The sequence below is a fragment of the Miniopterus schreibersii genome, assembly GCF_964146895.1.
Source record: "Miniopterus schreibersii genome assembly, chromosome: 12".
NCBI lineage: Eukaryota > Metazoa > Chordata > Mammalia > Chiroptera > Miniopteridae > Miniopterus > Miniopterus schreibersii.
The window spans coordinates 49,282,791-49,307,767 of NC_138112.1; the positions used below are offsets into that span (position 1 = coordinate 49,282,791).

At 43.0% G+C, this 24,977-nt stretch overlaps 1 protein-coding gene across 6 annotated transcripts in view; it reads left to right on the forward strand.

Annotated features, from left to right (window-relative positions):
- Positions 1 to 24,977, forward strand: part of NELL1 (neural EGFL like 1) — a 618,076-nt gene that overhangs the window by 80,237 nt on the left and 512,862 nt on the right. For all 6 annotated transcript variants that reach the window (XM_081154971.1, XM_081154973.1, XM_081154974.1 and 3 more), the window contains exon 4: positions 14,396 to 14,566. In XM_081154971.1, coding sequence (XP_081011097.1) covers positions 14,396 to 14,566 — 171 coding nt within the window. The remainder of the gene's footprint in view (positions 1 to 14,395; positions 14,567 to 24,977) is intronic.

The window sequence follows — 24,977 nt, forward strand, 5'->3', positions numbered from 1 at the left end:
TTGAGACTAATGAGCCATTCGCCTAGCTCTTTTCCAAGGTTTAGAATGGAGGCCTTGTGCCTACTCATGTCATGCTGGGAAGGCTGGAGATGAGGCTTTATGGAACTGTTTTGAGATTTCTGTTCCCCAGAAATTGGTTACTGCCCTCTGATGCCCTCAGGTTTCCCCTGCTCTCAGAGACCTACCCCATCAGGATGAGAGAACCCTTCATTTCTTTCTCTTGCTGTCTTTATCCCTGTCTCATAAATTTTCCCCCCAGAAAGTTTCTACCAGACAGTTTTAGTGGCTCATTTCCTAGCTGTTCTTAAGGTTTTACTTTTCTGCAACTGTGTGGCAGGTGGCAGGTGGATTTGACATTTGGAATCAGGGTGGCTCTATGGCTTCCCTTGATTTATTGTAAGAATGAGCTAATGCCTGAGGGAGATGAGGAGAAGCCGTGAACCAAGGTCATGTTGAGAAAATCAGATTCAAGAGAGAGTGTCTAGAGGACCCAGCCTTTCCTTCTTCCCAAGTACAAAAAAATGTTACAGACTTTTCCATCGAGGTGTCAACCACTGGTGTGGCCCCTTTGGCTCTGCCTTTTGGGCGAGGAAACTGTAATTTATTTGATAACGTTTTCTTTTGAACTAATTTTAGGCTTAGAGGGAAACTGCAAAAATGGTACAGAGAGTTCTTACATGTCCCTCCCTGGCTTCCTGTGACGCCAACATCTTACATAACCATGGAAACATTGTAAAGACCAGGAAATTAACATTGCTGTGGGTCTATGAACAAAATTGCACAACTTATTTGAATTTTATCAGTTTCTCCACTAATGTCCTTTCCCCCTGTTGTAACATCCTGTCCAGGATCACACATTGCATTTAGTTACTATTTCTCCCTAATCTCCAAAATGTGACCATTCCTCAAACTTTCCTTGTCTTTCATGACTGACACTTTTCAAGGAGAGTGACCAGTTGTGTTCCAGAATGTCCCTCAATTTGAGTTCCTCACATTTTCTTGTGATTGTTCTTCATGTTGGGGGACTAGGATACCATAGAAATGCTGCTCTGTCTTCTCTATGGTCAGGGAGTTCCTGACGTTGATGTATCTTATCACTGTTACACTAACCTTGACCACTTGGTGACCATGGAGCCTGGTAGTTCTCATCACTGTAAAATTCTATTTTTCTTCTTGTAGTTAGAGGAAGGTAATTTATAGAGGTCTTTCCCAAGCCTGCAATGAGAGACTGCCTCTGAGCTGTTGGAATGAGAAGGTGTGTTCCTGTTGGCCTATTTGTGGAAGAAGAAATAGGATTGGGGGTAACCTGTAGTCTTATCTTCACCCCATTGCTCTCCCCAACCTCTTTTTTCACCCCACTTTTCTAACTCCCTTGTGGTTTAAGTAGGCCAGCAGAATTTTTAAAGTATATTTCATTGTAAGGTCTGTCAAAGGACATTCTTAGTATGAAAAATAGTTTTACGAGGCCTCCTGGTGTGATGGGAAGGGAGGAACTCCTCTTAGTGCATTTCCAAGGCAGGTGGGGATCTGTTTTATGTGAGTGTGAGATTCCCGGTATGGAAAGCAATTACTTCATCGTCTTTTAGGAGATTTGACTTCTGAAGTTTTCTTGGCGTTTTGAAAGCAGTGGCCCAGCAGACTGGTTGCAGAGAGAAGTTTTGGCAGTTTCAGACCCCACGAACATATGAGGAAGCCCCGGATCTCCTTAGCATGGGGAATAGCACCGCCGAAATGCCTTGTAATACCCCGTGAACTTCGCCTCCAGCCCAGCCTGCACATCTCAGCAGCCCTGCTCATCTAGTGAGACCTAGTGACCAAGAGTGTGGCCTGCAGACCAGCGGAGGCAGCGGCTTATTGGAGGCGCAGTATCGTAGGCCCCAGCCCAGACACGCTGACTCGGAGCCTGCATGTTAACAAGGGGACTCACGTGGCCCTTAAAGTCTGTGGAGCACTTTTTAAAAAAATCCTCACCTGAGGACATCTTTTTATTGATTTTAGAGAGAGAGGAGTGGGGAGAGAGTGAGAGAAAGAGAAAGAAATGTTTATCAGTTGCCTCCCAAATACTCCCAGCCCGACCAGGGATTGAACCTGCAACCTAGGTATGTGCCCTGATCGGGAATCAAACCCGTATCCTTTTGGAGATGGGGAACATAACAGAAGTTCTGGAGGTGCGGTAAAAATGGGCTAATTTTGATGTCCACTAGTGTTTTTGGAAAGTGAAGGGACTCTGGCCACACCAGCTTTTTAAAGCTTTATTGAATGCAACAGGCAGCCCTGAGGCCCGGAGCCACCCCATCTGACTTGCGAACTGTCAGATTAGGCTTAGACACTCCATGTTTGCCCCAAATGAATTCTTTTAAAATCAATTTACCTAACAGACAATTTACTCAATGACAATTTCCTCTAATAGTAGTACTGACATAACATTCATGTTTGTGAAATTCATAACAATTCACATGTGATAGGAAGGTAAATTGATTTTAGTTCAATTTGGTTTTAGATAAAACTGCTTTAGGCAAATTTTCACTTACATACATTAGCCCTTGGTAAGTTGATTTTAGATGAATTCACCTGATGCAGGTGTCTGCTTTTTGAGGAGGGGACAGGGACTTCAGAATGGGTGGTGGCAATAACCTCACCATGGAAATGTTTACTCATCTCTCCTGGCAGGGACACTGGCAAACGAGGAGGCTTTGTAAGGGCAGGTGGGCTGGGTTCTAACTTGCTACCCTTGTCGTCTTCTTTTTTAAAAATATTTTTAATTGATTTTTAGAGAGAGAGGATGGGAGAGAGAGAGAGAAACATTGATGTGAGAGCAAAACATCAATCGGCTGCCTCCTGCATACCCCATACCGGGGATGGAGCCCGCAACCCCAGCATGTACCCTGACCGGGTATCGAACCAGCAACCTTTAGGCGCACTGGCCAGGGCTACCTTTCCTTCTTAACAGCCCACTGAGAGAGTTAACATATAGCCCGTCCGTCGCCTGTTGTCTTACTATGAACAAATGTTACCTCTCAGGCCCATGTGGGCCCATCTTCTAAGCTCTTTCCTAAGTACAGTTCTTTTCAGTTACCCTTTATGAGAGACACTTTATAATGCTTGTGTTTACTCTGTGCTTATCCAGGTTGCCTCATTTCAGGGTGACTTAAGCTGGTCTGGCTTGGTCATAGAACCATGTTCGTTTCCTTCACAGTACTTATCTGTTTCCAGCTTGACATTTAATAGTGTGATTATATTGTTAATGGTTGTCTCTCCACTGCTTGCAAGCTCTGTGAACACATGGGCTATGTCTGTTTTTGCTTGTGATTGAAACTTCAGAGCTTAGCATAGGGCCTAGCATATAGTAGAGATTTAATAACTACTTTTAGAATATGTGGATGAATACATTAATGAACTTCTGGTTTTTATTAACAGTAATAAATTATATATGGCACACCTCAAAGCTGATTGTGATATATCAAACTACTTTGACATTGAAGGTAAGAATCATTGTGGAAAATAAAGTTCCTCATTAAAGCAACATTTAAATAATGATAATAATAATAATAATAGTTGGCATTTATTGAGTTCTTACAGCAGTCCGGTTATGATATGTACTTTACATACACTATACATCACTATATATTTTAGTGAGTGCTCAAGTCTTCCCAACACAAGCAGCCAGGGATCTGTTCAAAGTGCCACTTATTTCCAGCTCAGAGTGGCTGTCCTCCCACAGTGCAACTCTGCCGTGACATCAGCCTTCCCAATGACTCTGAAGTTTGGTGGTAGTTTCAGTTATGGGCAGGTGAGTCTGTGTTGATTCTCAGGGTCTTTCGCTTGAGAGAGTCTGGCCTAGGCATCACTGTCCTAGCTTTGTCTTTAGTCAGGTCACCTGACCTCTGTGATTTGGTTTCCTCACTTGCTGAATGAAGATAATGATAGTTCCTGTTCATAGGATAGTTTCAAGAATTCACTGAAATATTGTCCATGAAGTACTTATCAAGCTAGCCTATAGTGAGAACTTGATAAATGTTAGTACTTTTTTGTGAACAGTATATTATTTAAATGGTGTTTTTACTAAATTACCTCCTTGATGAGGAACTTTTCTTTTATATTTTTAATATATCTTTATTGATTTCAGAGAGAGAAAGGGAGAGGGAGAGGAAGAGATAGAAACATCAATGATGAGAGAGTCATTGATCGGCTGCCTCCTGCACGCCGCTGACTGGGGATCGGGCCCACAACCCGGGCATGGGCCCTGACCAGGAATCAAACCCCGATCTCCTGGATCCTAGGTCGATGCTCAGCCACTGAGCCACGCCCAGCGGGGTGAGGAACTTTTATTTTCTACAAGAGTGATTTCTACAACTTCAGTGTCAAAGCAGTTAGATGTATCACAATCAGCTGTGGGATGTACTGCACATAATTTATTACTCTTAATAAAAACCAGAGATTTAATAATGTTTTCATTTATTCCATAAATAATAATTGGGTCTCTACTATATTCTGGGCCCTAAAGTTGCAATGATGAGCGAAAACATGCATGGTCTGTATATTTATAGAGCTTGCAATCCGTGGGAGGGACAGACCTATGCAAGTAGGAGGAGAGATAAGTCCTGGGAAGGAAAGTAACATTGTCTCATAAAAAATCCTGGGTGGTGGTGGGAGGTGTTCAAATCAGTGAAGTCTTCCTAGGAGGTGACATTGAAGTGAGCGAAGGATGAGTAGACGTGAACTAGGTCAGGGGCGGGAGTAGGGGTGTTCTAGAGAGAAGGGGCAGCGTGTGCAGGTATGCTGTGGTGGGAGGGAGCGCGGTGTGTTCGAAGATTTGAAAGAAGGTCGATGTGCAGAGAACAGAGTGGAGGGCGCTGGAAAGATGAGAGGGGCCAGGGCATGTGGGCTCTTCTGTGTCTAAGAATTCTAGCCTTAGGCTCAATAGCAATGAGCAGGCATTGATGGGTTGTAAGCGAGAGGGTGGGAGGTGGTTGGAAGGGATTGATGGCACAGTTGGGTTTTTGCTTTAAAAAGTTGACTTTGGCTGTGTAAATGAATTGGAGGGGACCAGAGTAGATTCAAGTAGACCATTCTGGATGATAGGTAGTTGCTAGAAAGAGAGGATGCTGGTTTAGAGAAGGGTGGTAGCAGTGGAGGAGGGGGGGTGCGTAAATGGGTGCAGTAGATAACCTAGGAACAAAAGCAGCAGACTTGCTGATGGGTTGCACGTCCGCCACAAGGGAGAGAAAAGTGTCAACGGCAATGCTTAGGTTTCTAGCTTTCATTTTGCTGTAGGATGTAATGGATGTGGTCCAGGTTTTGGAGGAAAGATCAGGAGTTATGTCTTGAGCTTAATGAATTTGAAGGATCCAAGTGGAGTTGTTGAGTAGACAGTTGACTATACAAATATACAGCTCAGAAGACAGGTCTAGATGGGAGCTATAAATTTGTGATTCATTTACGTAAGAAAGTACGTTAACCTAGTGGAGTCAGGGTACATTAGAACACTGATTCGATGTGCTTGCTGAGAGGAAGGAGAAAGGACCAGAGTTAGAGGTAATGTACCAAAATTTTGACACCCATGGAGTGTTTCATGCCTGCGAACATGCCTGACTCTCTGTCATAGCAGAAAATGGTCTGAGAGATGCTAAGCTGTAGAACAAGGGCCAGATGTCGGAGACTGGTTCTATATTGGCCCTCTTGGCTGTTTCCCAACTCCTCTGCTCTCGGCTTTGTACAGATGCTATTCATACCTGTTCCTTTTCTGTTTCCTGAGAGCACCAGACACATTTCTTCTTCCATGCCCTTACTTCCATCCCCCCCGCCCCCCAAAGCACCTTCCTTATCTTCTCCCTTCATCGAAGTAGTTTTTTTAGAAACTTCTAGTTTCTAAAACTAGTTTTGGAAACTTCCCTGAATCTCAATTCAAGAGTGGATCCCCCTCCCCCTTTAAAAGTCAGATTTGTAATGTTGTCTGTTTTTCTGTTGCTTTTAAAATATATTTATCTTCATTGATTTCAGAGAGAGGAAGGGAGAGGGGGAGAGAGAGAGAGAAACATCAATGATGAGAGTCATTGATTTCCTGCCTCCTGCACTCCCCCGACTGGGGGTCGAGCCAGCAACCCAGGCACTTGTCCTGACCGGGAATCAAACCCTGATCGCCTGGATCCTAGGTCGATGTTCAACCACTGAGCCACGCTGGCTGGGTTGTTTTAACTCATCAAGTGGCATATAAATTTCTTGAAGGAAGACAAGTATCCCAAAGGTCTTTTACCACTCGGTGTTTGCTATTTAGTTATCTTAACATTGAGTGCCGGCCCTTGTATGTGATTTTCAATCTTGCTTTCACAGTGTGCAGGCCTGGCTTAACCTTGAGACAGTGGGCCTTGAACTAGTTGTAATCCAGGTTTGTGCTATAAAGAAGTAAGTGATTTAATTTTGAGTGAGAGAATGTGTATTAAATAATATTGAAAACTGTAAGGATAAAGAGGAAGCTGTATGTAAAAAGGTGTCATTATGTTAATCGAAAAGGTTAAAGTGTAGAACAGTGAGGCTGCTATGCTCTCACCTGTGCTAGAAAGGAGGGGAAAAAGAATATGTTCACATTTGCTTTTATAGCATAAAAACCTCTGGAAGAAAGGATAGTCTGTCGAATTATGCTGAAATGATTAGACATCTTTATGCAAAAAAATGAACTTTGATAAAAAACTTTATCTTTCACACAGATTCACTCAAAATGGATCATAAACCTGAATGTAAAATGCAAAACTATAAAACTTCTAGAAGAAAACATAAGAGAAAATGGACGTGACCTTGAGCTCAGTGAAGAGTTTTTATATACAACACTGAGTATAATTTATGAAAGAAAAAATTGATAAGCTGGGTTTTACTAAAACTAAACCCTCCTGCTCTGGAAAAGACATTAAGGGAATGAGAAAACAAGTCACAGATGGAGAAATACTTGTCAAACACCTCTCTGGTAAAGGACTTATATCTAAAATATACCAAAAATACCTCACCTCTTAAAACTCAACAGTAAGTAAACAAACAATCCAATTTAAAAATGGGCAAAAGATTTGAACAGACAGTTCACCAAAGAAGATGTATAACTGCAAACATGTAAAAAGATGCTCATTATTTATCACTGAGGCAATGCAAGTTAAATATGAGCCACCGTTACATACCCAGATTACATGATTAGAATGGCGAAAACAAACAAAAAAACGGACCCCACCAATTGCTGGTCAGGATGTACAGCAAGTCTCATTTATTGCTGGTGGGAATGGAATGCAGTACAGCCACTTTGGAAGATAGGTGGACAATTTTTTCCAAAGCTAAACACAGTCTTACCATGCAATCCAGTAATCACACTGCTAGAAATTTACCCAATTTATTTGAAAATGTATTTTTGCACAAGCCTGCGCACAAATATTATTAAACAGCTTTATACATAATCATCCCCAAACAGGAAGCAACCAAAATGTCTTTCAGCAGGTCAATGGGTAAATAAACTGTGGCACATCTATACAGTGGCATACTATTCAGTGATTAGACAGGGAATGAAGTTTCCAGCCCCTCAGAGACATGAATGAACCCTAAGTGCACATGGGGATTTTCTTCCAAAGAGGATGGTATGGAAAGGAAAGGGGGGAGGGTAACTGTACAGTAGAAGACCTGACAGATGCCACCTCAGTCAGATAGGTTAACACGAAGATTAATGTCACCACTGACAAGTCATGCTGATAGCATGTATCCTTCTTAGAGTGGTATGAGAAATACACTTTACCTCTGTGGCTTTCCTCCCCAAAACCCACAACCCAAGTCTAAGCATGAGAGACCAATCCCAATTGGGGGGAAATTCTGCAAGATACCTCATCAGTACTTCTCAAAAGCCTCAAGATCATAAAAAAAACAAGTCAAGTCTGAACTGTCACAGCCACAAGGAGTCTAAGATTTTATAACTGAATCTAATGTAGTGTCCTGGATGGGATTGTGGACGGAAAAAGGACAGTGGGTAAAAACTAATGTCATCTGACTAAAGTATTGAGTTTAGTTAATAATAACGCATCAGTATGGTTCATTAATTGTGATAATTGTACCATATGAATGTGAGATGTTAATAATAGGGGAAATTGGCATGTATGAGAACTCTCAGTACTACTTTTGCAATTTTTCTGAAACTCTAAAGCTATTCCAAAGAAGTTTATTAACAAAACGTTGCAAGGATTACCCAGGAAACTATTAACAGTGGTTGCCTGTGAGGGACATTGGGTTCTGGGAAGACAGAGTACAGGATGAGAGGAAACATTTTCACTGGGCATTTTAAAGATACATTAATTTAGTTTTGGACCACGAATAAAAAAAAATAAAGTGAGCTGAAGACTTTATATTTCTTGTTTGGAAACAATAATATTTCTTCTTTTTTTTTTAAGTCTTTAGTAAAACTTAGAAAGAAGTGTAGAAAGTGCTATATGTGCGTTGGCTGTAACTACAAGCACATCTACTATTATTCTTTTGGTTCCTATTTCTTCTTAGTTTGGAGTTCCTGGAGATCTGCAGGAACCTTAGGCTTAAGATACAGTTTTGTGATTCTAAGCTCCATTCCCCCTGCTTGTTTGCTTCATAAATATTTATATTCAACTGTATTTGGAGGCCTTCACAGTCAAAAACTAATGATCCATTCTCTCCTCTGTTCTAGTAAACTAGCTCATTGTTGGTTGCTTTTATTTTAAATTTCTTCTCCCAATTTACATTTTTTTCCTATCTTAACTATCCAAAGTTTCATGTTTTTCTCTTGAAAAACAGCAAGTTAGAAGCCAGCCTTTACTTCGGTAAGAACGGCATGGCCGCTCTCATGCCTTTTAAGGCTGTAATGGAACTCTTTCAAATAGGTGTAAAGAACTTCACTTTTTACATTTCACTTAACAGTGAATGTTTTATTTTCAACAACAGGGACAGTTTATAATTGCTGTCACCGTTGATCTCTAGCTAGGTGTTTGATAAGAGAATTGAGTACAGAACTAATACAGAGGTTCACAACTGGAAATAAAATCATGGGGTAAGGTCTCAACAAGGGAAAGGGGAAGACAGAGAAACACCTCTTTCTGAGAAAAGGCAGCCTCACACTTCTAGGAGCCTGTTCCTTTCCATGTAGGCAGAAAGAAATAGGAAGGGTAATCATAATCACTGGTGTATGTTAAAACCACAAATAATCACAAATGTTATGTCCTTTCTTTCCTCAAAAGAAACCTGTGAAGTGGATATGATTTTCTAGAATAGAGACTTAGGGAAATAATGCATCTTGTTTCCATTCACACAGGGATGAAATGGCCCAGGCAGGGCTTGAACACAAGTTAGCTCGACTCGAAAGCCCTTTGTATAGCAGGCACATTTCTTCTGGTTTATTGTCTTTCTGCTACACCGTATCATAGCTCTGAATGAAGGAAAAGATGTTGGGAGTAGTCGAAATTTGTCCAGGTAAATTAGGACATCCCTTTAACTTAGATAATGCTGTAGACTGGAAGAAAGCTGGGCACTAGAAACCAAAGAAGACAATCTGATTTATAAAAGGACCGTTGAGGTGGTCACTTCCATGAAGTTTGAAGCCAAAATGTTGGGACTTGATACAAGAAAAACAATGGGTTAGTGAGAAAGATACCAATGTATTTCCTTGGTATTTATTGCATTTTTGGGCAGAATTTCATTTTTGATGTTAGAAGAAAACACACAGTTATGTCTGTGGGGCTATAAGCAGAAAATTGGTACTTTGAGATTTGATCATTTGGCCAATGACCTCAGGCATTTAGTAGGGACATATCTAAATTATAGTTTCAGTTTTTCAAGGTTAAAAACATGTACACATGAAGTTAAAGTACTCCAATTTTTATTGACCTGTAACAAACCATCCCCAAATTTATGATGCTTGCCGATTCTGTGGGTCAGGAATTTGGAGAGAGTTCAGAGGGACAGTTTGTCACCATTCCACAGTGTTTGTAGTTTCAGCTGGGAAAACCATCTGGAGGTGTATTTACTCATATATGTGGTTTATACTGGTGGTTGGCTGAGATACCAGTTGGCTGTCAACCAAGGCACCTATATGCAGCTCCCCAGTCTGGTTTGGACTTCCTTAGATTATGGTGCTCTCAGGGTAGTCAGACTTCTTACAGTGACTCAGGACTACAAGCTCAAGTATCGACAAACAAGATAGAAACTGCATCATGTTTTACAATCCAGCCTTGGAAGTCACCAAGCATTACTTCCTGAAAGCACTGACAAGGCCCCCTAAATTTAAGTCAAGGGGCATAGATTCCACCTTTCAGTTGGAAGAATGTCAAGATTATGTTGTAGAAGAGTATGTGAGATGGGAGATGATGTTGTGGGTATTTTTGGAAAATACCATATGCCAAACAGAATATTTAGTCCATGCAATGCAGGTTATCTGTCATGAACAGGACAGGAGATGACTGTATTCATGCTTCCTGCCATTTCTTTCTATTTATAGTCTAGCAATAGCTTCGTGTCCATGGTTACTTCTCAGTTTTTGCCTTTCCTCACTTTCATGTTCCTGTATCTCTCTTTAATGAGTCAAGGTAGTCTATTTAATAACCTCTGAGTCTAAGAACCTCTAAATCTCTGTTATCGTTAAAAACTTATTTTTGTTTAGTTCCAATTCAGTGTTAGTTGGGAGGGGTATCTCTGCTTCATACAGTTAATTAAAGAGCTAGGTTTATTCCATTTAATGATACCTCCACCAACTTAAGCTTCAGAATCCTCTGTTGGACCCTTTGCAGCTGACCGGGATAAGGCACAGCCTCTCTTAGTTCCCCAGCCTTCACCACACACATCACCTCTGCTCACATTTTGTTAGTGACCCCTACTCATGTGGTCCCTCCAAGATTCAAGGAGCCTGGGAGCTATAGTCTCATGTGTGTCCAGGGTGAAGGGGGAGCGTGAATGTCAGCAGTGCTTCTTAAACTCTCATGTGCACATGAGTCACATGGGGTCTATTAAAATGTAGATTCTGATTCAGGTGGGTCTCTCGGGGGCCCCAGAATCTAAATTTCCACAGGTGATGATGATGCTCGGCTATGGACCATAGTTTGAATAACTAGGCTCTGCTACAAACTCTGAGTCTTCCCTCCAGGCTACAGCCAAAAGCCTTCAGGCCCAATGGCCACCTCCTCCAAGTTGCTCTTAGGACTCAGCCTCCCATCTCTATTAGCAGAGGGTTGCTGCTTGGAAATATTGCCTCATTCCACTCCTGGCACTCATGAAACAATTTTATCCAGATAAAACTTAGCCACCTAGTGCCTTTGTCATCCCTGGGGCCAACCCAACAGTCATCTACACATTTTTAAATAAAAACCACATCATCCTGATTTTCATGCAAGTTGTTTGATACATGGCACTCTCTGAATTTGTGCACGATGCTGTCAGAAACTTTACTCTAAGACACAGGTATCATTTCCTAACAATAGGGAAGATACCGTTTCTCATTGCTGCATATTTGTGATTCCCCCAAGGTGACCACTTACTCCAGTGCTTCATAAAGTGATCTTTAAAAGATATGTTTGCGCAGATGGCATGATACTGTATATAGAGAACCCTAAAGATTCCACCAAAAAACTACCAGATCTGATAAATGAGTTCAGGAAAGTAGCAGGATACAAAATAAATATCCAGAAACCAGTTGCATTTTTATACACCAATAATGAACTATCAGAAAGGGAAACTAAGAAAACAGGACCATTTACAATTGCATCAAAAAAATAAGGGAGCTGGGGGAGGTAGAAGAGAGTAAAGGGGGATACATGGTGATGGAAGGAAACTTGACTTTGAGCTGTGAACACACAGTACAATAGGCAGGTGATGTATAGAGAATTGTACACCTGAAACCTATATAATTTTATTAACCAATGTCACCCCAATAAATTCAATAAAAATGTAAAAAAAAGATCTGTTTGTAATACATTGAGCACTTGCTCAATGCAGCCATAGCCCCAGGAATAAGGATTAAATCTGGTGAAATGTATCTGCCGCTTTTTTTTTTTTTTATAACGATTCCATCAGGTGACCTCTCTGAGCATTTCTCATTGTTATTTATTTATTTATTTATTTTTTCATTGTTTTTTATTGAAGTCCTTTGAAGGTCAAGTTCATTCCCCCACCAGTAGTTTATTGGTCAAAGTAAAGTAATTATGTGTTAGTCTTGTTAAGGTCTCAAATTTAAAGTCATGCTGATTTTCTGTACAGAGCTGTGTTGTCTCGGGCAAGGTATTTGATATCTCTGATCATATGGGAACTCACCTGTAAGACAGGGTAATAATATCTCCCTTGAAGGAATGAAATGAGATGATGGATATGGAAGCGCTTGGCCCACGGGTGGCGCATGGCAGTCACTCATGAAATGCCTCCTATTCCTCTCCCTTAGACCAGTTTCTTGCTTTTTATGGGAGAGACAAATATTTTATTTCCTTTTCCATTAGTCTTAAAGCATCTCGAGGACAGGATCTATATTTAAATCCCTTTTAGACCTTCTCTAGGTGTTTAGTAACATCTTGAATAAGTTAATGAATGACCAGATGACCACTAAGGTCTTCTTGACCTTTGAAGTTCTCTGATTGTTTGGTTCTTCTAATGTTCTAGCTGCTCAGAAGAAATGTGGAGGATTGTCTTAAAATGAATTATCTTCTGTGTTAAGGGACTTCTTTTGTAATCTTATGAAATATGTATTATATTTATTATTACTAATAAGTATGTATGTGGGCCCAGGAACCTGCTGCAATAGTCTAAGTAACCTCTTCAGCTTATGACCTTTGGGCCTGATTCTCTGCTTCGTGCAAATGCAGTGGGTCAGGGGCTGGTCTCGACTCTGCTTCCCTTGCACTGCTCTCTTGGGAAGATCCCCATGAAAGATGGGAAAGAATTATGCCTTTTTCTCTGACATGGATTTGGGAGTCATGAATAATAGAGGCCGAGTTTCATGATATATTCATTTCAGTTCTCATAGAAGATGCACTTCGTGTTTTAGATTAAATATGATTTGGCTAGTGGGGTCAGGCCAAGTCAGCGGATGAGAGGAGAAGCAGTAGGTGCTTCCACGTCTGGGGATTGAACCAGGTCACCTGACTAGGCGAGCAGTTCTTGAGCTGCTGGGAGACAGTGCCAGTTGAGACAGTCTTTATTACTTTTTCATCCTGCTTCTGAGATGGGCAGGAAACTACATAGGCCATCAGATTCAGACCTGAGTTTTATTTTATTTTATTTTTTTAAAATATGTCTTTATTGATTTCAGAGAGAGGAAAGGAGAAGGAGAGAGAGAGAGAGAAACATCAATGATGAGAGAGTCATTGAGCCCACAACCCAGTCATATGTCTGTCCTGACTGGGAATCGAACCCCAATCTCCTGGATCCTAGGTCGACGCTCAACCACTGAGCCACGCCCGGCTGGGCGAGACCTGAGTTTTAATCCTGACTTGGGTATGCTGTTGAATTCCAGAATCTCAGTTTTTTAATAATTCAAAACAGGTAATAATATCGGCCTTGTAAGTTTCTGTGGGTGATGAATTAGACAGTGTGTGTTAAAGGCCTGGTGCCACGACTGGCAAAGAGATTGGGCCCAGTGATGATGACTCTTTTCAGGAGAGCACAGGAGACTAGGTGGGCCTGCCACCTGTGAAAGTGTCAGCCCTGCTGTGTGTCTGAGGAGTGTCCCAAAGTCCTGGCTGTATTTTATGACTGCAATGCAGGCTGTGGTGGTGGTGCTAAGAGTTTTCATGGATCTGGAAACAACAATCTGGGGAAAGAAAAATCTCAGTTGCATGTGTTATTCCACTATGATTTGAAATTCTGGTCCCTATGAGAGTAACGTCAACATTTCCTCCCCTCCTTACCTAGGAATAGTTGTCACTTACAGTTTCTGTATAGGGGAAGTAAGGAAAAAAAAAGCCTTACTAATCTCTCTACTCTCTTTACTCTGATGGTTTATTTCAATCCCTGATATCCCACATGACTTCTATATTTCTTTAATTCTTGAAAAAGTAAAAGTGGCAGTAATAAAAATAACAATAAATCCATTCCACATGAATGCTCTTTTTTAGGCACCAGAAAGAGGGGTCTAACTACGTTTAAGTATTTAAGAGACACTGCACAGCACGTTGCTAATTAGTTTGTGGTCAGCTACCCTACAGTGGGTCAATTAATGTCCGTTTCAGAGGCTCACGGTGCCACTATAAGGGCCCTCAGACAATAGGTGAACTGGGTTCCATGTGGTACAATTGATTTTGGGTTGCTGTAGCCCTTTGTGTCCTGTTTCACTAATTTTAGATTCTGAGAAAATCAGTTGTAAGCTAGAAAGTAACGAGGACTGATGATGCCGGAAGGAAAATAAAACACATTTTTGTTGCTTTACACACAGCTATTTTGAACTGGAGAGCAGCGGTCTGAGGGACGAGATTCGGTACCATTACATACATAACGGGAAGCCCAGGACGGAGGCCCTCCCGTACCGCATGGCAGACGGACAGTGGCACAAGGTCGCGCTGTCCGTCAGCGCCTCGCACCTCCTCCTCCATGTCGACTGCAACAGGTACGTCTTTGCCTCTGATCTGTTTTGATCTGTCCTTGAATTCTAGCCGTGGGAAAGGGGAGAAACCAACCCCCTCTAAGCCTTGCCGGGAAACAAACACCAAGGGACCCTGCTTGTAACTCAGCCGACTGAATGGGCCATTGGGCCTGCTGAAATGACCAGCTGTAATCGGCTAAGAAAACAGTTCATTAGGATGAAACAGTATCCCGGGATCAGGAGCAAACGTGCAAAAGGTTGATGACAGGTTGGGGAGTACTAAGTGCGCCCCGGTGTGCTCCAGGCACCGTCTGAAAGTCCATGGAGCTGTGGCCACAGTTAACTATGATATATTGTTGTTGAGTCGTTCCCCTTGGACGCGAATAAGCCAGTCTACCTTACAATGAACCCGAGAAGCCCGTGCTACTGAGAGGCTAATTCTATTTCACTTCATCAGGCACAGCTTTGCTTAAGTATCTTTTCCAGATGGAGGCTTTTAAAGAGGCTGTTCTTGGAGCCTTTGATACCATCCATCCTCTGCAGAGGAATGAGCCTCCCAGCTTGTTGGAGGATGGCAGGACCGTTTGTGAGGTCTGAGGGTTTTCACGGGAGGTGGTGGGGTGGGGTGTGGAGATACTATCCCCCACGTCCCTCACTGGAGTCAGGTTTACTGCCAGCTGAGGGAAGGAGACTATTGGTCTCTATTGGATCATTTGCGGCTGGACAGCTGGATAATGGTGGTCAAGGGGAATGTTATTGATTCTCTCCAGAACCCGCTGAAATCCTTATGGATAGTGATCTGAGTCCTATTATGGAGAAATTTTTGCATTGCAAGCACTGTCCATGAATTGTTTGTTCTCATGAATGATACCATCAAAGTGAAAATGACTGTTCAGCTGCAGGACTTGCTCCCTTGGGCCCAGAATAAAGAACAGGCATGCTGGGGACAGCCTCCCTTCCAGAACCCGCAGAAGGAGGGGTAATCCAAGGTCAGTCAGCTCCAGACTACATTTCCGATGAGGAGGTATTTAAGGTACTTGCTGCCCTAGCTCTATAGTCTCTTTCAGTAGAGGACCTGCCAGGGCAAAGAACAGAAACTAGTATCAGTCTTAAGGGAAGTTCTGCCCTGTTGAAGTGAATCTTGGTCCATTTTGATGTCATCTATTTAAGGTACTTTCTGGATTTCTGAAGAACTGTCCAGGTATAATATGTGTGCATGACAGAGTTTCCATAGAAACCACTGGCTTTTTACCCTGCTGTGCCGGGCTTGGCAGCTTGAACAAAGCCAGCCTCAAGCCACGATCTCCATTTCCACCTTCAAGAGCTCGTCTCCTTCATTCCCTAGAACTAAAGGCTGTCAGGTAGCACCCTTGCTCCCCCCACCCCCCACCCACTTGCTACCCAAATGGGAGAGCAGAGGAAGGGCCTTGCATGTCTCCTATGCCCTAGGCCAGGGAGAGGCCTCAGAGCCCTGGTTCAGTAACTCCCAACTGAGAACTCCTGAGACACTGCTGTTTCCTTGCTATGCAATTTTTTGCACCCTCTTTCCAAAAGTTTTATCCCCACCTCCTCCCAACTTTGTCCCTGGAGAAGAGGAAAGGAGGGGAGGGGATATGTCTCTGCTAATCTAAGCTTTCATGACGTCACCAATTCTCTGGTCCCTATGAGATAACCTCTTCTCCCATCCTCCGCCACTCCTTAGCTGTGTGAATTTGGGCAAGTTAATTTCTTTGCATCTCAGTTTTTTAAATTTGTAAACTGGTAATGATAATACTAACATATACTCATAGATGGAAATGTTAAATGATATAACAATGTGACGTGCTTAGGGTGGTGCTTGGCCTTTGGTGTCCAATACATGGCGGTGGTGGTTGCTATGATTATTTCTTCTGCACATCTCTGGTGCCTCTGTGTCTCTGAAGTTTCATCCATTATATGTCCTTCTTGGCTACCTCAACTCTCCACCTGGAAAGTGGGGAAGAGGATGGGAGAGCTGGAATCGACAATGTTCTTTAGGGTCAGCCCTATTTATAAAGAATGGACTGAGGCAATTCTAAATATTCTTTCCCTCTCTTGAAATTTTTCATACTTTGGCTCATGGCATCACATGTTGTCCTTTGTGTAAGATCTTGGAGGGAAAATAAAGCTGTTGCTGGTTGATGATTCATGGGCCCAAACACAAATGAGTTTTTCAGATAGGTCAGGGAAAAGAAAGGCCCGGAACAGCTGGGCCACAGGAGAGGTAAATTTCGATTTTGATGTAGGAGAAGTCTAGAAATGTAGTTCCCAGACCTGACAGCACATAAGAATTACTGGGGAACTTCTAAGAAAATATACGGGTAACCAGGACCCATCTGATCCACTGGATCAGACCCGAGGGTTGGAACCTGAGAAGGTATGTTTTTAGCAAGTTCTCCGTGTAGTTTTTCTGCGGGCAGTCTAGACTTGGTGCATGGACTGGCATTTCAAAACCACTGGTTTAGCCAGAGGGGGAGAAGTCGGAAGAGAGGCTGGGCTGCAACAAATAAATGGGGGTCCCTGGGAAACTAAGTACCCGAAGCAGACACCTAGTAAGGAGGAGGAGAAGATTAAGGGTAGGGTAGTGCCTGGTGCACAAACCAAACTTAAGTTCTTCACAAATTTCTTGCCAGCCAACTGGCTGACGTTAGAGTGGCGGAAGCTCTGGTTTCCTTATCGAGATGCTGGTCTGTTGTCTAGGGCACCCTCCCAGGAGAATGAATTTCACCACAGCTGATTTTTACTCTCTAAGCTGTGCATTTCTTCCCATCACATGGTTCTTCCTTTTTGATTCCTTTACCTTTAGAGTTATGCTATCTTGTTTTTTTCTACCTGTCACCCACTGGAGTTCTGCTGGTTAGATGATCAGCGGTGATGTGACAGACAGCAGTTATTGAGCGTTGACTGTGCTAGGCACAGTGCTAATTAACCATTTTGCATAATTCATTCATCCCACACTCAGGGCTGTTGTTTTTCTTGTTTTAAAATGATGGAGCTGAGGTTGTGTTATATGTCTGCCATCCTGCTGCTCATCGGTGGCAATGCTAGGATTTGGACCCAAGTCTGACTCATTAGTGTCTGCTCTAGCTACTAGGCCCAAGAGTGGGGACCACTGGCCCTGGACTCAGAACTGAGGGAAAGCAAGAGCCTGGTGCAGTGTGAGCAGTTTGCTCCTTTCTAGTATTTTCCTCCCACGTGTTTTATATTGCTGATCATCGGAGTTGATTGGTAAGACGTGGAATCTCATCCATGGAACCCATTGCATTGGCGTGGGTGGGGGAAGGGACCTCCATTTACTGGGCATCTACTACAGGCCAGGTAATGTGCTAAGAATGATATTCTTTAGGAGCCACGTGGGAACAATTTTATTAGACCCAGATTTAGAATTAGAAAGGCTCAGAGAAGATAAGTAACTCAGTTTTAATCACACTATGTAATAAGCATCGAAACTTTGAACTGGGATCTAACTCCCAAACCTTAGTCTCCCACCCCTCTGCACCACCTGTGTAATTCAGGTACTTCCCAGCTCAAAGTCACAGCCACCCAGGGAGTCCTCCCAGGGGAGAGATGCTGCAGAAGGTGCAGGGCCCATAAGAACATTTGAAAACGGGAAGAGATGATTTCCCTGGCAATTCCATCGCTCCGAGGCCCTGTAAGTGTGGCAGGATTTTCCACCCTTTTTAGGTTAGAATTGAGAAGCAGAGCCTTTTCAGGTCTCATTACACAAATTGTCAAAGGAAAGCAACTGCTATTTTCGTTGGTAGTTTAACACTTTCTGCTTGTTCCCAAGACTTACACCTTTCTCTCTTTTTCAGCTGTTTAACTGGGCCTAGTTAGAAGCTCCCAAAGTATGAGGAGCAGCTTCCCTCAAGCTAGAAACATGAAAGGAATCATTCAGTGGGGTGGCCAGGCTGATTATCTCCCCTGCCCCGGGTCTCCCCTGCCTTTGTATTAATAGTTGCCAACAAAGCTGAGAACGAGGCTGAACTCACCTTCCTCAGGTTCTCCCTCTCCATTCTCGGCTCACCCTGCAGCCTGTTCCTGTTACTCAGCGCCCGGACTCCACTGGCATGTGACATTCAGTGCCTCGGTGTTCTTGCCCATTCACTGCAAAAGGGATTTTTCTTTCCTTCTCTTTAGTTGGTAACTTTTAATGACCCATCATCCCACCATATTAATGTATTGGACACACTATCTCTGCCAGGCTGTGGAGGGTGCAGAGTCCTTGCCATTAGGAAGTTCATGGCTTATTCATTCAGGCATTTTAAACTCTTGAAACCGCCAGGGCCCCCCACAATGATTGGCCCTGGTCCCTGCATTCAGAGAAAGCTTGGACTTGGATGGAGCCTTGTGAGCAGGCTGACTTGACAGCTCATAATAGCAGCCGGGCAGTGGAGAGAACCACAAATAGTCACTCCCAGCATCTTGGTCTTGAAGTGACAGTGGAGCTGAGGTTCTTGACAGCTAAGGGCTGGACTCAAAAGTGTTTTCTAATTGAATGGTACATTTGCCTAGCCTTCGGCCAGCACATTTTGCAGTATGCAGGTGTCCTCACTCTAAGTCAACCTCCCCTTGCCACAGTGCTGGAAAAAATTCTCCTACACTGTTACGTTGCAGCAGAGCTCCGAACTCTCACCTCCTCTGTTCAGACTGTGTAAAGGTGCACAGTGCGCACCCCCACCCCTCTGCAGCTTGATAGTCACCTGACAAGGGGTTAACTCAATGATTATAGTTTAGGCAGTAAATGTATTTAGACTTTACTTTTAACACATGCTGTTTATTTGCTGCAGAACACATTCAACTTTTGCACACAACTGATCTTGAAGAGCACTCAGAATCAGAAAAATAAACTTACTGCAAATCACTGAACAAGTCAGTAGCTCAAGGTTTCTGTCTAACATTTCAGAGTAACTTCAGGATGTGAGCATCTGCTTATATCTCTAGGTTTTCATAGTGAGATATGGAGATATTTCTTCCCAGAGAGCCCCCAAAGTGTTTACAAACATCGTCCTATAAGAGCTCACATTCCTTAAGGTAGTTAAGCCATATGTATAATGTACTGCATTGATTTTATACAGATATTTTCACTTACAGTCAGGAGAGGGAAATTAAGAAATGACTGTTAAAGGTTACAGCTTCCAGGAGAGCCAGGCCAAGACATTATACACTTCACAAACAGAAGCACATGCACAAAACTTATCATCAAAACTGACTAAAATTAAATTGAGAAGCCAGTGTGCGCCTCATGTCCGGCTAACCCAGCACCTCCAGATCCCCTGTCCAGGAAGAGATGACAAGTGATTTAGGCAGATAGGACATACCCACGTGTAAGTTTAAGTAACAGTATAAGAGACGTCATAAGGAGATACGTGATGGATTGCTGGATTCTTGGTAGAGACAATCAGGTCTGGGAGACCCCAGAAGGGAGAGCTCCTGGGGATGTGGAGTAGCCCCTTCATTTCTTACTGTCCCAGGTGAGAACATGACAATTTCTGCAGCTTTACAGCTTTGCCACTGTGTGATTTGATTCTGTGCCCATCACGTGAAAACTGGGCTCAGAATGAGGTTCATCTTGTAAGTATTACAAAGCCAATCACAGTGTCAGTGAGAGAAGAGTGTGTATGGGAGAGTGGGCTCGAGTTGGCAGTGAGGGAAAGCCTGCAGGGAAGAGACCGAGGAGATGAGAGGGGAGGAAGGGAATGGAGAGCTGGTCTCCATTTGAACAGGCCTTTGAGCTCTGTGATTTAGCCTAGACTCACATGAATACTGGACCTTTGTCTTGGTTTGCCATTTATAAAATGTGATCTACATGCAGTGAGGCAGGAGTGTGAAATCAGGGAATCTAGGTCTTAGATTTTTTTGAAGATTATGCACATTCATTCATTCATATATGCCAGGAACTGTGCTTGCACCTGTAAAATGGGAGTAATAGTAGATTTTCTAACCATGTGGTTGTTGTAGGAATGCAGCAAGAGTGTTTAAAATCCTTGGAAAATTTCAAGCTCCTCTATAAACATAAAGCATCATGAAGCACTATAGACATATACCATCATGTAGAAAAGGTGTTGGAATATCATGTTGAAAGTGAGCACAATTAAGTCAAATTTTCACCTGTCTAAAAACAATGGCTTTTGTCCCATGGATCAGGAGCTAGTGTGCAGTGCAGACCCACGGTGAAGTGTAGGGTTTGAGGTCAGTCAGGTCACTGAACTTGTTCCAGTGGCCAGATTCTAGGCAAGATTCTCTAGTAGTTTGTCGTTTAGTTCCACGATTGGTAGTGCATCACAATGGTGCACAGTTTTTATGCCAACAGAGTCCCTTTGAAAATATGTAATTGCAGAGTCTCTTTAAAAAATATGGAACTGAACCTGAGCAGGGAAGAAAATACCCACTCTAGCATGATAAGAACTTTTGTTGATCCTGGCAGGGCCTTGAGAATGTGGCCTGGCTTCTTTCCCTTTTTATTGTTGTGGGAAAGGAGTTTAGAAATTTAATTTCCCGTCCCAAACTCATAAGCCATAATTACCACAGCTTTTATGAAGTGATGTAAAGCCAGGTGAAGTTTTACTGAGTGAGGAAATTCATTAGTTATAATTGCCTGGGTCGCCTAAATAAAATATGTACTATTTGCTTTTCTACTTTGAAATTTTGGCTTTTAGCACAAAAATGTTCTGGACTGAAAACTTGAGCTGGAAGAAGTTGTTAAATATGTATGTCCCTGGGAGAGCCATTTACTGTCTCTGGGCCTTAGCTCTCTAGATATTCAGTAAGGGGCCAGGATGAAGTGATTTTTATGCCTCCTTCCAACTCTAAACTCTAACCTCTGTCTGAGATCCTTAAGTAAAGGACATGGACTTTTCTTGCCTTCAGGACCACGGAGAGCAGCTCAGCTTGCCTCCTAGCAGGGCCACTTTCGCAGTAGACCAGCAGGGGATTTGAATCATCTGAGTTGAAATGTGGGTAGATAGTGCAGCAAGCTATTGATGAGAAAAACCTACTTACCCTAAATGGCCATCTCCTTTTTTCTCACTTGCCACCCTCCTGGCTGGAGTAGATGCCAAATATGCATTTTTGGATGCTCAGGGAGGTTAGCGTCTTGTTTTCTCCACCGTGTGCTCTTTATTTCTCCCGGCGTTCTCTGCCCCAGGCGTGCGACAGTGGGCAGCCTTTGGGAGGGGTGGGGTGGGGGCGTGCAGGCTGCCCTGGTCATCTCGACCTTGGTAGTTTGATGACCTACAGGAGAGAACAGTGTGCTATAGCCAGCAGATGATAGATAGTTGTGCTGTTGAAAAACATACCATGTTCTCTGAAGGGGAGGGAGAAAGACTTTGCTGCGAAACTGTAGAGATTTAAATAATGGGAGAGAATGAATCTAAAGATCTAGGTGGCCAATGTAATACATTCAGAGTTATAGATCCTTTGGCAAAGTAGAGAGTGGCCGCTGAATTGTTAAGGCCGCCTAGACCTTACTGGGTTGGATTCAACTGAACACCCCCCTGCCCCCCGCCTTCTGCCCATGCTGGGTACCCTGCGGCTTATTAATTCCAGCCTCATTAGGTGGGTTCCAGGTTTAACTTTACCCTGGCTTCCAATGATATCTGTAGGAGACCTATTTCTCATTTTGTTTTTTCAAGGACCTTTCTTTTTTCCTCTTGTGCCCTTGTGGGTTTAAATATACCTTTGGTTAACTGTGGCCTTGTGGCAGACAGAGGTAGGAGGTGAAAGGATTAATTGAAGTGGTTGATGAGAGAGTGGCCTGCATCTCACCCCATGAACCTGTACTCCCAGGCTTTCAAAGTTGCACATGGAAAGGACTAAAAAGAAATACAATAGAGTCTTCCCTTTATATGGGGGTTTGTTGGCTACCTGAGGCCATGAGTAGATTAACAAGAAGGCACTTTATTGCATACATGGGGCCCAAGATACATTAGAATTGAGAGGAAAGTGAGACTGCATTTCCAGCTCCCAGGGATTTCATCCACATGTCCCCAGACACATTTTGTGTTGTATTGTATCGTATGGACCTGGGTCCATACAGGACAAATGGAAGGGACATAGGCTGTAAGAGGAATAGATTTTTTCTTGTAGGAAAAGATTGCAATGCTTGCATCTTTATTGTTGCAGTTGTACCCTGTCCTTTTTGGTGGATATGCATGGCTATTTTTCTAAAGAAGGAAAACAAAGAGAGAAAATAAACAGTAAAACCGGAGCAGTACATAGTATGGAACTATTTTATAAAAAATGTACATTTATATATTAATCATCTCTGTTCCTTTATGCTTCACTCATTAGAAAAGAGTATTGGGGAATAAAAAATGCATGAGCTATGAGAACTTTTAATTGAAAAAAACACACAAGAATTCCAAATATGCATTTGCTTTCTACTTAGACCAAGGGTACTGGTGTTGTCATTGGAAAGAATTGATTTTCCGCACTACTGTAAAGAAATTCATCTATCTCTATGGAAACTTTAATTAAATTAATGTTATAAGTATTCACAGCTGGAGCAGTTGGATGTAAGGAAATGGATTTATAGCTGTTTTTCTTTTAGGGGGTCTGGTAAGGGTGGAGTGTGAGGCTTGGAAGAGAAAGGTTTCTCTGCACTCGTTTCCCTGCTCTGACCCCAAATTCAGTTGACTTTTGTCCCTCAGTTCATCTTTCTGAACTTGTGAGTGCCTCTCCCAGCAGTCGTTCCAGAGCCTCTAAACCAGTGGGTTAATGCGCCTGGGCCCTCACCTGAGGGTTTTCCTGGGCAATTAGAGTGGAAATAATTTCCCTTCTCCTCCCAGGACCTGTGTGGTGCTGTCTCTAACCCTGCCCCAGGAATGTCACGCTGCCTCTCTGCTCATTAATGCCCATTAGTCTGAGGGTATCGCTCTCCTGACAGCGAATTTCACACCCAGGAACTCACAGGCTTGGAGCTGGGGCCATCAGCCGGCTTCAGTGGGACACTCAGAATGCCTGTGACCCAGAATGGGGTTTTATTTGCGCTGGAGGTAAACAGCTCCAGGCTGTGCTGCATCCTGGTGTGTCCTCAGCAGGACCCTCCACTCGCTCAGTTGCTCAGTGCTTTTGTCCTAATACCTGCTCTCCAGGTCTGATGTTGTTTTTGCAGCACAAACAAGGAAGGCGATGGGGAATGTATGATACAAATTTCTTGAAATCTTTGCCATTTCAACCTCAGAGGCCCAGCCCCCTGCAGGGAAAACTCAGATTTTTTGCTTGGTTGTTACTGAGTTGAGGTCGGTGTTTTGTATTTCATTGGCGATGGCGTCTGTATCCCCTTGATCTTTCCTATAGCCCTCGGAGGTGGCCTACTGTGTAATTAGGGAGTTACTGAGAAGTGGCTTGTCCAGGGGTTCACAGAAAGTCAGGGGCAGCTGGAGACCAGAGGTCCTCCCGTATCCCTTTCTCAGCCAGTTTATTCTCTACTAGTCCCTCCAGTTCCTTTTTTCCTTCTGTTCCTCCTCCCTCCCCTTTTAACACCCCTAAGTGACAAGATAACACTTCTAACTTCTCACAGAAAAAGCCTAAGGCAGCGATATTCAACCTTTTTCATCTCACAGCACACATGAACTAAATACTAAAATTCTGCGGCACACCCCAAAATATATTCTTTGCAGAGCTGACCAAAAAACAGGTATAATTTTGACTCATGCACACCAGACGGCTATTGTGTTCCCCGTCGTCATTTTTTTTATTTGACGATCTAAGGGAAAAGAGGTCGGTGCCCCTGACTAAATAGTCAGGTAGTGCATGCTTTAAAAATCCCTGCAGCACCCCGGTGTGCCATGGTACACCAGTTGAAGATCACTGGTCTAAGGTATCCCATTTATAAACTGAAACAAAGGCCAAGTGTGACGTATGACTTTCTGAGGCAGGGGCTGCTGATGCTCACCTCACGCGGCTACTTTGCCGTTGGATCAAAATCTACCTCGTTATAAATTCTAACCACTGTTGGTCTTTAGAGTCTAGAAGCTTATGTGCTATTATTTTTAGATTTGAAGACTCTCATTTTTTTCCTAGAATCTAGAGTGTTGAGAGACAGGCTCATGACCTCAATACCACGGAGATAATATTGGGACAGGCCTTTGAATGGCCCATCCTCCCCCTGACTTGTGTGCCTTGCCTGTGCCTCTGCGCTGATGTGTAACGGCCAAGGATCTAATCCTAAATCATGACTGACTGCAAATGAGCCATTTGACTATTTCTTCAAATGTGAAATAGATGCATTACACTAGTCTCCAGTGTTACACGGCTGGCTTTCCTCTGCTCCGATATAAATTTTGATGTGCCCTGTTTCAAGGTGGTAACTCTCTGTGTTCTTTAAGGTGACTTTGCAATCACAAGGTCGCATTAAAAACTACTGGCGGGGAAATAAATGGTTGGGTGGCGGGGGATCCCATTTAGGTGCGTG